This window comes from Lemur catta, chromosome 4, assembly GCF_020740605.2.
Source record: "Lemur catta isolate mLemCat1 chromosome 4, mLemCat1.pri, whole genome shotgun sequence".
Taxonomy (NCBI): Eukaryota; Metazoa; Chordata; class Mammalia; order Primates; family Lemuridae; genus Lemur; species Lemur catta.
Window position 1 is genome coordinate 6,338,214 of NC_059131.1, and position 15,980 is coordinate 6,354,193.

General features: G+C 51.1%; 1 protein-coding gene across 3 annotated transcripts; it reads left to right on the plus strand.

Moving 5' to 3' along the window:
* Positions 1-2,508: 2,508 nt before the first annotated feature.
* On the plus strand, positions 2,509-11,848 carry KLF11 (Kruppel like factor 11). Of its 3 annotated transcripts, none has more exons than XM_045549027.1 (4): positions 2,509-2,699; positions 4,275-4,544; positions 5,489-6,452; positions 9,205-11,848. In XM_045549027.1, the coding sequence occupies exons 1-4, from the start codon at positions 2,658-2,660 to the stop codon at positions 9,483-9,485; spliced, it is 1,557 nt and encodes a 518-aa protein (XP_045404983.1). In that variant the 5' UTR covers positions 2,509-2,657; the 3' UTR covers positions 9,486-11,848. The 3 variants fall into 3 exon arrangements, with proteins under 3 accessions (XP_045404983.1, XP_045404985.1, XP_045404984.1); XM_045549029.1 differs by lacking the exon at positions 2,509-2,699 and adding an exon at positions 3,170-3,380; XM_045549028.1 differs by lacking the exon at positions 2,509-2,699 and adding an exon at positions 3,399-3,420.
* Positions 11,849-15,980: the final 4,132 nt, after the last annotated feature.

Sequence of the window (15,980 nt, forward strand, 5' to 3'; positions counted from 1 at the left end):
AATCCAGACCCCAAATTGAACATACAGTATGTTCTTTGTAAAAGTTTCAATACACACAAAACCCACCAATGGTGTTAAGAAGTCATCATAAGGATTATCTTGTGCAGGCGGGTCAGAGAAGAGGGAAGTACTGGCTGGACGGAGCTCAAGGGGTCTTCTAGGATTCTGCAAGTATTCTGCTTCTTGGTCTGGATGCTGGTGACACAGTGCAGCTGCTTTGTGAAAATTCATTGAATTGTACAAATTTTTGCACTTTTTTATATCCATGCTATACTGTGCTACACTTCAATAAAACGCACAAAAAAAAAAAAAAAAGAAAGAAAGAAAGAAAAGAGATGCACAGATCAGTCACCCAGCAATTCCAATTTTAGGATCAGATGCTGTAGTTTTCCTTCCATGTGGGCAATGGATGGACATGATGTTCCTGGCAGACTGGAAACATGCTAAATGTCCTGGTTATGTAACCAGAGTGTTAAATAAATTATAACACATCCATAGGATGGAATATTATTTAATGAGGTTGATCTTTATGTACTAACAGCAATAAATTCCAAGATGTATTTAATATTATAAAGTCAACAAGCAAGGCACAGAGTATACAGCACTATCCTTTGTGTAAGAATATGCATGCATATCCATAGACTCTCTGGAAGTATGCACGAGAAAGTGGTGGCCTTCTGGCCCGTAGTTCAAACTTTCTATATAGGAGTTATCTGTGGCCACGTCTAGTTGGCCTGCCAGACCCTGCTCTCCTCGAGGGTCTGTGGGGCTTGGTGCCAACAAAGTTCTCAGTGATGTCTCTCAGGGAATGACTCCAAACTGTCTTTAGTTTACAAACACATTCCCTATCCCTCTCACTATGGGCAAAATCAGGGGTCTGGCAGTGACCACAGCCCATCTACCTGGAAGACTGGCTAGACCAGGGTGGAGCAGGGGCTCATGTCTGCAGCCTGAGCCAGCCTGCTACCCACGTTCCCACATACGCCTGCCGTCCAGGGAGTAGAAATGGAGCCTGGGACGAGAAGCCAGAGACCAGCTCCTGGGAGAGCTGCCCCTACCTCCTGTCCTGTAAGAATGAGGACTTGGTCAAGGTCACAACGGCAGAGCAGGGATTTGGATCCAGGTCTGACTCCGAAGCCCGTGCACCCTGCCTTCTGCTGAATCAGTTAATCATGGTCACTTCATCTTCACTCTTACTTTCAGCAAATACCCTCTTCAGCCTACTCAACCCTCGTGCCTAACCAGAGTAGGCCTATGAAGAACGGCTGGTGGCAAGAGCCCTGGGCCGACCTCAGTTTCTTTCTCAGAATGAGGGGGACACTCTGTCTTCTCTTGTGAGTTTGCTCAGGCTGGGCCTGTCTCCGTGGGCCCAGGGCTTCTCTCACTCAGAGCACAGGCCCTGCAGAGCAGGGATGCTGTCTACGCTCACAGGCTGTGGGCTTTTAGGGACGAGGATCCTCACTGCGGTCTCCTGCACCTTGCACTGCGCCAGCTCATGTCAGGGCTCTGCAAAGGTGGGCTCCATGGACGAAAAGGGGCATGTTCCACTGCGGCACTGCAGGCTGTGGCGATGTAAACACCTGCTCTCCAAGAACTTAGCGCTGCAGAAGTGGAAAAACCACACCAAGAGACACGAGCAAAGTGCAGAACAAAAAAAAGGTGCAGTGGCACAGGGCCGGTTCTCTCATTTAGGCCTGCGGACTTCCCGGAGGGGGTGGCATTTCCACAGGGTCTGGGGAAAATGGGCGGGTTTTACCCCGCTCCTTTCAGGTAATTACCCATCCTGGCCTCCCCTGACCCTGTAACAGGGTGGCAGACTTCAGCCCAGGGACGCCTGAGGAGGGGCGTCCGCGGAAGACCCCGGTGGAGCTCGGGCTCTGGGTGTCCGCAGAATGGAGCGGACGCAGGAATGCCACCTAGAACCAGCCAGCTCTCAAATCTCTTCCTAGTCAGGGATGCACTCCTAAGAGCCGAAGGTAGATTACCAGAAACTAGAAACAACCAAACCGGGTTGAGACCTCCAGATCGGTCGTTGCTACCCGGCGGACTCACTCCGGGGGGCCTGCGCTCCAGGCAGATGCAGGCGGCCCCTTTAAGTGCGGTCCCCCACCCAGCCCGGAGAGCCCAGCCCCGGCCCGGCCCCGACCCCGGGACTTCCCAAGACGCCGCGGCACCGCCCCCTTCGCCCTAGCGCCCCCTTGTGCCGCGCTCCCACCGCGCCGCCGGCGGGACCTTTCCCCTACTTTCCAGGGCCTCAAGCCCCGCCCTCTCGCTCCGACCAAAACACGTGCCGCATCCCGCTCTGCCGGATCACGCTGCGACCAGGCTCCGATCACGCGGCCCCCTGCGGCGCCCATTGGCCGGCCGCGCACGGGCAGGCCGCGGATTGGCTGGCGGCGGCCGGCCCCGCCCCGGAGGGGCGCGGTCTATTTTGGTTTTGCCTGCGCGCCCCGCCCCCGTGCGGCCGCTCCATCCGCGGCAGCCCCGCCCCTCCCGCGCCGCGAGGGCTGCGCCGGGGCAGAGCCGTGCAAGCGGGCGGAGGCGCGCGCCGGCCGCAGGAGCTTCGGGTTGCCGCCGCCCGCCGCGCACGTGTGGCCGCTGCCGTGCGCCGAGCTCACGCCCCGCAGCCGCTTTGTTGCCTCTTGGCCGCCGGCACCATGCACGGGTCCGGCTCCTCGGGCCCGGGCGACGCGCGCGCGGTGAGTGGCAGAGCTGGCACGGGCGGGGCAGCCTGAGTAAGGGGCGAGGCGAGGGGCGCGCCGCGGTGCGGGGCCGGCGTGGACGGGCGGTGTGCGGACCTTGCCGTGGCTGCCACGGCTGCAGGGCTTGGGGCTCCGGGCGGGCTCCGGGGTCGGGCGGGGCGGCGGCCGCGCGGGGTCGGGCCGGGGCGGGGAGGGGGCGTGTGCCCCGCGCCGGCGGATGCGCAGCTTTGTCTAGCGCTCTGGCAGTCGTCCCGCCCCGCGGGCCGCGGGCTATTTCCAGCCATGACGTCACCCCGGTCCAGTGCGGAGGGCGGCTGTTGGGCGGGGGCGCGGCTGGCGGGAACGCGGCACGCGGCTGGCGGGGGCGGGGCGAGCCCGAGGGGACGGGAAGGCGGGCTGCGGGGCAGGCGGAGGACAGGATCGGGAAGGCGGGCTGCGGGGGCGGGACCGGGGCTATTGGCGGGAACGCGGCACGCGGGCGGCAGAGGCCTTGCGCGCCTGGACCTGGGGGTTACGGGGAGGCGGCCGCGTGGACTTGGGCCGAGCACGCTGGTCATGGTGTGCGGGCAGCTGCGGGCCTGAGCGGGAGCCAGCGGGCGTGGCTGGGCCTTCGCTGTGCGGGCTGCTGGCTCCGGGGCCCCTGAGGCGACGCCGGGCGGCCCACGTTGTGACTTCACAGTGAGTTTCGTGCACCAAACTGCTGGACGGAGTGGCATTTGTAAAGACCTTTTCTTTACTCATTTGGTCTGGGGGGGACACGGGCAGACAGGAAGTTTTGGTGCTTAGGCAAATTGAGTGGAAATGTGTGCCTTTACAGACATTCTTTTGGAAGAAATCAGCTGATTCTATTCGCTTTCCTCCTCCCACTTAAAAAGAGATGGTGCCATACACCGGGAAGTGATCCCTCCGCTGGGTTGTGGCAGATCTCTTACAGATACTCATCCTCTACCATCCTTGGGGCAGTAACAAGTGACCGTGTTTCTGGGTCTGTTGAGGAAACAGGCTAAATCGCCATGGGATCTCCCTGCAGGAGCCCATGGAGTTCAGCCTGGGAAATGCTGCCGTGGGAGTAGCCTGCTTAAAGGGGGAGGGTGAATGCCCCAGAGAGTGCCTAAAAAGGCCTCTGTGGGGACACTACTCTGGTGGCTTTGCCAACTCAGCCATCATCAGAGGATCTAACTCACTGGCAGACCTGTCAGATGGCCTCAGTATCAGTTTATCCTTCCTGTGTGACAGCTTCACAGGGGCCACTTTGGCTTATATCTCTTGGGTTAAAGTCCTACTAATCATTTACCCAAGAAAAACATGAACTTAGTAACCTTTTTTAAGACTCAGGGTTTTGGTGGAAACTGCTTGCCAGCTAAGTTCAGTCTTCAGGGTGTTGGCTCGAAAGCAGAGTTGTCATGAGTGTTCCGTTAACATCTTTTACTAGAACGCAGAGCTGTTGTGTGTGGAATATTGCACATGCATTACATGCATAGTACAGGCTTCTGGTGTGCGTGTTCATGTACCCATCATGGGTTACCTTTCCTGTTTTTCTCCTGCACTGAGAAGCCATTGTGTTGCCTTTAGGTTGACATCATGGACATATGTGAGTCAATCCTGGAGAGGAAGCGGCATGACAGCGAAAGGTCTACGTGCAGCATCTTAGAGCAGACAGACATCGAAGCTGTTGAGGCTCTTGTTTGTATGAGCTCCTGGGGTCAAAGATCCCAGAAAGGTGATCTATTAAAGATCAGACCCCTCACACCTGTCTCTGACTCTGGGGACGTCACCACCACTGTGCATATGGATGCGTCTGCACTTGAGCTACCAAAGGACTTCCATTCTTTATCGACTCTGGTAAGAGGAGGTGGGAACAGAGGAGCATTTTTGTGAAATAACTAGAGTAGCTTAAATAAATGTGTTCCTCACAAAGTTCTTCAAGAACTCATGGGAAGAGTCACTGGGATGCGAGCAAATAAGTTGCAACCCTCTGTTTATGTGGGTCGGAAGGAGTAAAAATTCTCTCTTCATCTTTTGAAAATGTATTCTCTTCATAGCTTGCTAGCTCTGTAGTTAGTGTCCATAGGATGAACCCTACAGATTGATGGAGAAAGTGAAATTTACTTGTTTTCCTGGGGAATCCTGGGTCAGGGCTGAGATTCTCCCAGCGACCCAGTCTCAGTCTAGGATCAGGATGTTTGGGTGGCAGCCGGAGAAAGCATGTGCTTTGACATCAGGTGGCTTTAGTTGAGTGGCACCTCTGCTTTCCTGTGGCAGCCAGCTTTTTCTGTGAGTTGGGTGTTGTAAATCACTATTTTTTGTCTCTCTTTGTCTTTTTTTTTTTTTTAACTTGCTACAGCTGTCAAAGTACTTAGAGAAATTGCTTCTCAGCTTGGAGAATTTGAGAGCTAGAGGTTGCTAATAGTGAAAATTGTGATGTGATGTCCTGGGCTGGACACTTGCACTGGAGAAGAGTGTAGAAAGCAGATCTGGAGAGGGTTGAGAAGGGACTGTGGGTGGCGGACAGGGTGTTAGAAGTGTGGGCCTGGCTGCTGGGAGCCCCACTGCATTCCACAGCATTGGGATCTTCTACAGGTCTGGGAGGGCTCAATGCCATAGGGAGAAGCTGAGAGAGTGAAGTGCCTCGTGCAGCTGTGAAACCTACTGAGGTGTTAAGAGCAGGCTTAGACCAGTTTCCTCTAGATGTTTCTGTTTAAAGGTGTTCGGGGCAACATGATCAATAAAGTCTGTTTTAAAATTTAACCAAAATGACATTTTCACATGGTACTTTTGTTTTTAAGTGCATAACACCTCCTCAGAGCCCTGATCTCGTGGAACCATCAACGGGATTACCTGTTCCTTCCCAAGCAACTGATTCCAAAGCACGCAAAGAGATGGCCATCTCCCCGTCCTTTGCTGTTGCAGCCAGAGTGCTGAGCAGGAGGGTGGAGATGCGCTTGCCTGGTTTGAAGCCAGAGCCACTAGAGCCAGCCCCTGGCCCCCCTTGCAGGGCCGTGGTGACCAGTGTGATCCGCCACACTGGGGAGGGTCCTGTTCCTGTCCACTTTCCTGCCATTCAGACTCCAGAACGACGACTTTCTGACAACAGAGAAGGAGAAGCACAGTTTCTGGGACATTTTGAAGCTTTGCAGGACTCAGGCCTCACAGACAGATTACTCAGCGCTAACTTGGTGTCTTGTCAGCCTTGCTTGCGCAAGTCTGGGGGCCTGCTCCCCACTGACAAAGGCCAACAGGCAGGGTGGCCCATGGCAGTTCAAACCTGCTCACCAAAGAATTATGAAAATGACTTACCAAGGAAAACCACCCCCCTGATCTCTGTCCCTGTCCCCAGTCCCCCTGTCCTTTGCCAAATGATCCCTGTGACTGGACAAAGTGGGACATTATCAGCTTTTCTGAAGCCCCCTCCCCAGTTGTCTGTGGGGACTGTCAAACCCATCCTACCCCAGGCTGCTCCGGTGCCTCCACCCGTGCTGGTGGGATCACCTGTGCCTCAGGGAGCTGTCATGCTGGTTCTGCCCTCAGGAGCGGTCCCCCAGCCTGCCACCTGCTCTGCCAGCGTCATGACTATTGGAAACACCAAGTTGTTGCCCCTTGCCCCTGCTCCAGTGTTCATTGCTTCCAGCCAAAATTGTGCCCCTCAGGTAGACTTTTCCCGAAGGAGGAACTATGTTTGCAACTTCCCAGGCTGTCGGAAGACCTACTTCAAAAGTTCCCACCTCAAAGCTCATCTTCGTACTCACACAGGTAAGTAAGTACTGGGGCAAGGTAGGGCAGTGGGCAGCTGAGACCTTGTGGTTAGGCAGCACACTTTGAGCCTTTGGGTGGGAGGGAAGTGTGAGGACCGCTAGAGAAGGTGGAAGTGTGCTTTTTCTTTGGTTCTGAAAAGCCCTCATGATCTTCTAGGGGTTGGGTTATCACTAGCACAGCCAACAGGGTGGCCAGCTGCTCACCCTGGGAATAAAATGTGGTATAGATCCATGATCAGGGTCCTTTGATAGCTTTTAGGGTGACTCACATTTACTGTTCCCATTTCAGTAGACATTTCATGCTTTGCATTCACATTCAGTAAATGCGTCTCATCAGTGTGACTTACCTAACGTTTACTGTAGACGAAAGGCTTGTCTATACTATATAAAAGTTCAAATTCTAGAATATTTTAAATGAGTATTTTTTCTTTTGAGAATATATAGTTTTTAATTCACAGTAAGTCACACAAGAAACTAGTGACCTAATGACCTAGTGACCTACTATCTAATCAGCTTTGTCCAATAGAATTTTCTGTGACAATGGAAATGGTCATTATCTATTAGAGTAGGCACTGGCCACATGCACTTGAAATGTGGCTAGTGTGAACTAAATTTGACATTAATTGAAGTTTACATTTGTTATAAATAGCTCCATGGGGCGGGCCAGTGGCCTCCATGTTGTCTGGCAGCAATCTGAGTGTTGCCTGGAAGAGAATCACTTCAGTAGATGAGGGCAGCATTTCTCAGATGTTCTGTGGAGCTTTTGTTCAGTGAGTTCGTGTTCTGTTGTTTTGTTTTTTTAAGGGTCTTCTATGGTTAAATTGTATGCTTGTTAAACTTGCTTTCCAGAAATTCACACATGCATCACATATAAGCACATTAACAGAGTGGTTGCCACTTAATACTCAGCGAGGAAAGCTCTGATCGTGGTAGCCGCGTGCACAGAATGAAGTGCAGTCTGGGTTCAGACCTTTTAAGAAGAGCTCTGCTGTTCCTTCACACTACAGAGTGGCTGTTTGCTTTGGAACTGCTGTTCCAAACCTATTTGCCTCTCTGCTTATGCAAAAACAGCCTCTCTCAGGTTCCATATTTCTACCTTCACCCTTAGCCCTCTGCCTATCTCTACTTGCTGGAACCTTCCAAGGGCCTTCCCAAAATCAGTTCTTAGAATGTTTCCTGATCTTCTTTCCTCCTTTGACCCTAGTCGTTTATCGTATGTCTCACCAAGTTCTGCCTCTGCCTTTGACTCACTCACATACTCATCTTGTCTCACCTGAATCTGCTCCTGGTGCCTGACACTGGTAATGATGGCTGGTGTGGGGTGGGCATGGGGTCTGTGACCTGCTTGGCGCTCTCATGGGCTGTTGGTGTGGTAATTGCTCATCTTCTCTGAGACTACCTAGGTGAACTTCAAATCACAGCCCAGCACAGCACAGCTTCTAGAGTTGAGAGGTGGCTGAATGAGGTTCTGCTGTTTATGCAGTTTGCCTTCCTGGGTGGAAGTACTGGTAAAGTGGCGTCAGATGTGGTGATCCAAACAAGTTCTTTCCATGTTGCCCTAAGTACTTCAAGTTAAATAACCATAATAAGCCTGATGTGGTTGCATGAATCTGCAGCTACTCAGGAAGCTGAGGTGGGAGGATCACCTGAGCTTTGGAGTTAGAGGCTGCAGTGACCTATGATCTCATCACCGCACCCCAGCCCAGGCAACAGAGGGGAGACCTTGTATCTAAAAGTTAAAAAATAAAACATTTAAATAACCATAAAGGTTCTGAAGAATACGCTTGTTCCATTTTGTAAACTTAGTTGGTATTTTCATGAGAAATAGAAACTTTGGGTAAGATCACTTTTTATATATTTCTACCAAGCTAAAATATTTAAATTGGAATAAGGTGGAGTGAATGGATGCTACATTTTTGTTAGGTTGAAAACAAGTAAGGAACTTAATATATCCTATGCCAAAGGGCTGTTAGTCTCTGTCCAATACCCAGACATCCTGGTATGATGCCAGCCGTGATGGCAGAACCTGGGAATAGGTAGAGCACCTCATGCTTATACCATGGGGTATTTGAAATCATGAAGTTTCAGGCCCTGCTGCTTAAAATGGTTTGTGAAAGACCATTGTGGTGCTGAATCTTCTTGTTAATTAAACTCTGAAAAATCGCATATATTTAGTTGGTGTCTTGTAAACTATTTGCCACCTGCTATATGAAGTGATGTGCCAAGGGCTTAGCTATACAGTGGTGGATGAGCTGGACAAGTCATAAATCCATGGAAAGATAGGCTATGTAATAGCACATAGTAGCGTTTTACAAATCAGTGGTCGCACACGGTATGTGATTGTCATAGCTTGGGAAATAGAAGGGCTTCCGGTTGCAGGAAAAGATGCTCTGCTGCTGGCTAGGAAAGCCCCAGAGGGCTCTATTGAGGAGGGGGGCTGCATGGCGCCTGGTGGGAGGCTCCCTTGTGTACCTCTGTAACGCAGGAAGACACACGATGGGGTACTGTATATCATCTTTTGAAAGATTAGTTTGCGCTCTTTGGGCCCTGACATACTATGTTTTAGGTGTGGCAGAAAAATTCATCTTGGAGGATTTCTTGATTTCTGAATCACACAGTACCAGAAAAATAGGTTATTATTTTCTTCTTCTGAGATTTTGGTGAGCAAAATATTAAAATGACATGAACTAACCTATCCAATAAGGTTCATACTGAATGTTTACTTTAACATGTGTTTTCTCACCTCTTAGGGGAGAAGCCTTTCAGCTGCAGCTGGGATGGCTGTGATAAAAAATTTGCTCGTTCAGATGAACTGTCTCGCCACCGCAGAACTCACACAGGGGAGAAGAAGTTTGTGTGCCCGGTGTGTGACCGCCGTTTCATGCGCAGCGACCACCTGACAAAGCATGCCCGGCGCCACATGACTGCCAAGAAGATCCCGGGCTGGCAGGCAGAGGTCGGCAAACTGAACAGAATTGCCTCCGCAGAGAGCCCCGGGAGCCCACTTGTGAGCATGCCAGCTTCTGCCTAAAGGTTGGCTAGGGGTGGCCCAGGGGGCTTTTAAAAAGCCTCTTTTCAGGAATGGAGCTGATGGGTTCCTCTCCAAAAAAATGGTCTTAGGGGCTAGGGGAAGGTTGGGGAGTTGGTTCTGATGAAAGTATGTTAACTTTTCTTTTCTGGTTGGGACCCTGTTCAATATCTTTTATAGTTTGAGAATTTTTTTTTAAGGAAATGGAAGAAAATTTGGTAATTTAAATCACCAGCATTCAGGCAGACATTTTGGCAATAGAGTTTACAAAATCTGGATTTTTACAACCTTTCTATTCATGTTTTGTAGAAATGAGACAGGGTACTAATTTTTATACTATTTTTTATAAGAATATTTATATTGATTGTTGGTGCTCCCATCACCAGTTTCTAGATAGATGATTTTACAACCTTATTTTCAGTGTTTAATAACAACGTTTTTATACGACCCTGCCTTTAGTAAACTTGACACATTATTTAGCCAAAAAAAAAAAAAAATCACGTTTGTTTATTAGGGCTTTTAGATCTAAGAATTTTTTTGAAATCAGAACAGGCTGAATAAGGGCCTCTTAAAGAAAAGGGAAAAATAAATTTTGCAATTAACTTCTTTATAACATTTTCAAGGGAAACTCCAGGCAACCATTCCTGTCACCCAAGGAACTACAGTTTTGGTTGACTTGAAGTAGTGACCTGTGTCCATAGTGGGACTTGTGAAGGACGTACCCCAGAGGGTAGCTTAAGCCACTGGATAGATCCCAGGAGTGGGAGCTGATGCAGGATCGAATGTCTGTGTGTGATGCTGCCTTTTGGATTATTGCTCTGCTTGAAAGCAAGGCATTCAGTTTCCTGTGTTTGTACGTAAAACTCCAAAAAAGACGAGGTAAACACTCAAGCCCATCCCCTTTGGTGATTGTCTTCTTTTGATGTGGCCTTATCCATACTATATTGTGGGTAGAACAACTTCTTAGAGAAAAAGCACATGTCTGTATTGGTTGGTGAACTTTCCACCAAAGTACAGCTTATCTGAAGTGAGGTGCATGTGCAGGTAGAGGGCTCCAAGGATCTGATTCTTTATTAAATATTAAAAACTATAGGAAATGCAAGTTACACTAAGTGACAGTAATACCACCCAGCTGCCCTTTCATTCATTTTCTTTAAAGGAAATTGTTTTGATCAAACGAAATTACTTGGAATGGGGTTTTTTATAGTCTGTCTAGAAAATAGACTGGGGACATCACTTATAAGCTGTATGAGCACATGTCCTGCATGTACAAGAGACTGTGGCCTCCTGCATCCAAGAAGCCACTGACACTGGTTTTTGTTAAATATTGGAAGTTCAGGCAACAGAATAAATGTAAGGTTACACAGAATGTTGCACTACTTTGGTAGCCTGAGAATATTTTTTTATTGTGCAGTACGTGTTTAGAGTTTGACTTGGCCTGTTAGTTATTGGCATTTACCTTCAAAATGATGGTAAGATGAACTACTGAATAACTGAATAAAACTAGGTTTTGTTTTCAGGTCTTTCTAGTGTGATATGGCTCCCACCTGGCCATGATTGTATATGTTACTTGATGCCCATTAAGTTGCTCTTTACTATCAACTATTATTTGACATATGTGTATGTGTTTTTAGGAGGTTTTCATATGTGTGGACAGTTCCATAGGTGCGTGTTCCTGTTGTCCTGAGACGTAGCACAGTTGCAGGAGAACTGCAGTTGCACGTAGCTCATCTGCCCCCATCCTTTCTCCTACTCATGTTAAATCAGCATAAACATTTTTGACTGCATGCCATAAATGGCATCAAATTTGGATATTTTTCTTAATTATGACATGCAAAGTAATGTTAGTCCTACTAGTGTTTGGTGGATAATACAAGGCCTTTGAGTATTTGGTTGTTTGTCACATAGAACGTCATTCTCTGAGCAGTGTTGTTTCTACAGAATAGATATGTTGAAATTGGTTTTAAATTATACTTCCATTTCCTGATTAGATTTGGAAATACCTCTATAAACGATTCCCCACCCCATTTGTCTATTGAAAGACTGTGTTGGGAAACAGTTCCTGTCTGAAAAATACTCTCCTGAGCGGCAGAGCCCTCGCTCACTGCTCCAGCACGGAGCCCCTCCGCGGGCAGCTCTGGGTGCTGGAGGTGGAGCGGGAGCAGGAGGGTTCCCCAGTGCACTTTATCGCCTGAGCAGTTTTGCTTGATCTTTTTTGACTTTGAGCCTTTTAAGTAGTTTCAATTATAAAACTTAAAATGTTTCGTAATTATGTTTTATGTAACAGACTTTGACTTACTATTTAAATGAGTATGTGTAATATAACTTCTTTCTTTGAATCATATAAAACTTTCTTGATTTGCAAACTAGACTGTGTCATGTGTCATTTAACTGCTGCTTGTGACGTAAGTACACCCAGAGGGCCTGGCGTGGTTGCTCACACCTGTAATCCTAGCACTCTGGGAGGCTCAGGCAGGAGGATTGCTTGAGACCAGCATGAGCAAGAGCGAGACCCCATCTCTACAAAAAATGGAAAGATTAGCCGGGCATGGTAGTGCCTGCCTGTAGTTCCAGCTACTCTGGACTGCAGTAGCTGGGACTGAGGCAGGAGGACTGTTAGAGCCTAGGAGTTTGAGGTTGCAGTGAGCTGTGATAATGCCACCGCACTCTAGTCCGGGTGACAGAGCAAGACCCTGTGTCAGAAAAAAAATTGTATATCCTGCATCTGACCACTTCTCACTACATCTGCTGTTGTCACCTGGTCCAAGCCGCCATTGTACCTCCGGGATTATTGCTAGCCTCCCTGCTTCTGTCTAGGCCCCTTCAGTCTGCTCAGCAGCCACAGGAAACGCTTTAGAAACATCAGGTCATATGGCTCTGCCTAAAACCCTCCGGGGGCTTCATCTCTCTCCAGGTGAAAGCCAGAGTCCCCACAGCAGCCTCTGTGGCCTTAGCTGACCTGCTGCTGCAGAGAACCACCTGCACACCGCTTCGCTCTTTCCACTCCACCCAGTAGCTCTTCTCTCGGATGGTGACAGTGGCAGTGTGTCTTGGGTCAGTTTCCCTGCAAAGAGACCTTCGAGACAGACTTGCCTGCAGGACAGTTACTGGATGAAACCCCCAGGAACACCACCTGTAAGGGAGCGAGGGAAGAGGATTGGGCCCAGGGAGAAAGTGAACTGCAAAGCCAGTGCCACAGGGCTGGACCCCACAGGAGCTCTGGCGCTGGGAGGGCCCTGCAAAGGGGTCCCAGGCTGGGACATGGAGCGAAGCCTCCCTCGTTGGATGAGGGCTGCCCCAAGGGAGGAGTTAGCCTCGGGCAAGGCAGCTGCCTTCAGGCAGCAGCCCACTCCTGATGGGCTTGCCACTGTCCCCGCAGCTGAGGGGCCCCCAGCACCCGCTACCCGTTGCTGGCACTAAAAGGGCCTCCTGGGCCGGTGTATCCACGGGCAGCAACACACCCGAAACCTATAGGCCCTGCATCTCAGCCTACTCTCTTTCCTCCTCTAGCACCTTCTCAAATATGTCCTAAATCTCTTAAGAGTTGATGGTGAGGTCCTGAAGGACTGTTGGACTTGGAACAGAAAAAGACCTAATTGAATCCAGGCTCGGCTACTTCCTGGCTTTGCAAACTTGGGCTTATAATGCTGACCACACGGGAGTAAAAGGAAGATGTGTGCCAGAGGTTAGTGGAACCCATCAAATGCGGTCAGTAAATGCTCCAGCATGTGGTAACCATAAGGGCAAGAACTGTCATCTTCCCACTGCAATATCCCTTGGCCAGTCCCAGTGCCCGGCCTCAGTGCGCACCGAGCACGTGTTTGAATGGATGCCGCTCCTTGCGCTGGACTCTGTAAGCCCAGTGCTCGCTGTCCACGGCAGGGGTGAGCTCAGCGGTGGCTTCTCGTCCCTGAGCTCCTCTGCAAACAGCCTGTGGGGAGCAGCGGGCCTCCTGGTAGGGCTCCCTAGGCGTGCCGGGAAGGTGCAATCCCGTGTCCTCATGGGGAGGGTGGTAGTTGTGTGGCTGACACAAAGGCCCCTGCCTTCCAGAGACACCTATCTGGGAGGTGGTGGTGGGGAAGACCCGGAGGTGCGATCTTGTCACCCACGCTGCTCCTGCTGTGTGCACCTGCGTGTACGCAGCTCTGTTAGGGTTTAGTAAGTAACAGGGGTCTTGACACTCAGCATTTCACCCGAAAGTCTCTCTGGTTCCCCCTGTGGGTGGCGGCCACAAGCCTGTTACCCTCAGCTTGATGACTTTGTATCTGCTGTTCTCCCTCTGTTGTCACCAAGGTTCTTAACTCCTTTCTGGTCAAGACATCACTGTTCCTTTACTTTCAACCTGCCTCTTTGTTCAGGGATTTTTAAAATGAGGAACTTGAGACATTTTCCTAACAGCTGGGCCCCATCCTGGGAGCGAGCCTGGCCCCCTCCCAGGGATGTGAGACACCCAATCCCCTAAGTTGTGGAGGTTCACTCTCAGCGTCCTCTCGCCTTTCCTCCTAAGACGACTCACATGCGGACAGGCTTCCTCTCTCCAGTGTGGTTCTTGCTGAGCTCAAAGGACAAATTGGCAAAGATGATGATGAGGAAACAAGACAGCGTAGCCGGGTGCTTGGGAGGAGGAGCTGCACGTGCACCGTGGAGCGGCCAATGCTGAGAGCCAGTGTCCCCTGCTGCCGGGCCCTGCTGCAGTGGCCTCTGGGGAGCTTGCCCAGGGCCCCCTCTGCATTCCTCCGAGACCAGAGATTCTGACCCCCACTAAGAACATGCCAGGCTTTACTGACAGTTTACTGCAAATCTCATTTACCTGCTAAAATATATGTCAGCTCCTCCATGACAGGGGTGTCACATAGCCGGCCAGCCAGCCCCCCATCCACCCAACAAGCATTTAATGAAACCCAAGATGAATTGTCCCAGTTCTTGCCCCCAAAGAGCCCATAACTGTGTGGGTGAGACATGGGAAAACACGTGATGCACAGAGCACCAAGCAGACCATAGAGGTGGAGAGAGGGCCAGGGAGCACCAGGCAGAGTGGCTGATCTGCCAGTGCCACCGGAAAACTCTGGGGACAGCTGTCCCTTGAAGGTCAAGGGAAGAGTTTTCAAAGCCCAGGACCAGAACAGTAGGATGCGGAACAAAGATGCAACGTGCACACCAGGCGGTGGGGGCCCAGCGAGGGGGAGGGGGAGGGCTGGGAAGGTCACTCTGCGTCCCTTGCAAAGGGCCGGCAAGCCAAGCCGAGGATCCCCCAGGGCGGGAGTGAGGAAGCAGCTCCCCCCCCACCACACTCACCTGAATTCTAGTGTGGACTTAGGAGGGATGTGGACATGTGCTGTTTAAGCCTCGGGCCTTTGCTCCTCTTCCCTCTTTCCCAAATTCCCAACACTGGGCCACCTCTCTGGGCCAGACAGCCCAGACATCTTTCACCGCACCTGTCACAGGTGATCACACCTGTCTGTACTATCCATCTCCCCCACAGAGTTCCCCGAGGACAGGACGGGAGCCCTTCCTTGGGGCTTGTGGGCCTTGGGAGGCTCAGGGGGTGCACCCTTCCGTGTGACATGGATGGGAACTGCTTTGGTCACACTGCTCTGTGAGAGCTGGAGGGCTGCGATTGGGCAGGTGAGTTGGGACAGGAGAGTCCAGGAGAGGGTGAAGCAAGGATGGTAAGAAGCAGATCCCGAGGGGCGCAGGCTGTGACGTCTGGATGTGAGAGGAGAAGGCGGAGATGAGGGGCAGCCCCGGCACGCACGTGCCGCAGGGCAGAGGCCGCGGGCAGGGCAGTGTGCAAGAGGGAGCCGTCTTCTTCCCACCCGGAGGCCCCTCAGTAGAGAGCTTTGCTTTGGAGCGAGAGGCCTGGTGCGGAGTCCGTGCATCTGGCTGCCACTTGCTGAGAAAGGGATTTTGCCCTTCTAGGCTTCAGTTTCATTATTCATAAAACGAGGACTGAACAGAGACAACAGGTCCATGCCTATCTCAGTGTCAGGGACTTTTATATTCTATGTAGAAGAAAGTCTCAGTTGTTCTGCACTAAAAGGAACCTGGGCTCCTGGAAGGGCAGCTGGCGTAGGGCACAGACACATCAGAATGGCCTTAGAATATTCCTGTTGCCAGATGCCAGAGTGCCAGGGGCAGTGCCACGGCAGCAAGGAAGTCAACTCCTGGGGCTCCCGCTGGCCAATGTGTGACAGGCTGAACAGTGAAATAATGCCAGTCCCTCCCTCTGCAGTTTCTTTCCTTCCCCACAAATTATCCTAAACCTCTGGGGGCCTAGGGACCTTTCAACCTCCCCAGGGACTGCACTGTGATGCCTGAGCTACTGCTGTGTCTCATTGCCACATGGCTGTGACCCTGCTGGAGGCCAGGATCACGCAAGGACAGCCTGGTCCCCTCAGCACTCCTTCGCCTGAGTCCCTGGAGACTAAGCTTGCAGGGCCAGCCCTCTCAGCCTCAGTATAGCCACGTCCCAAGGCCCCGGCCATGTGGGGTGCTGGC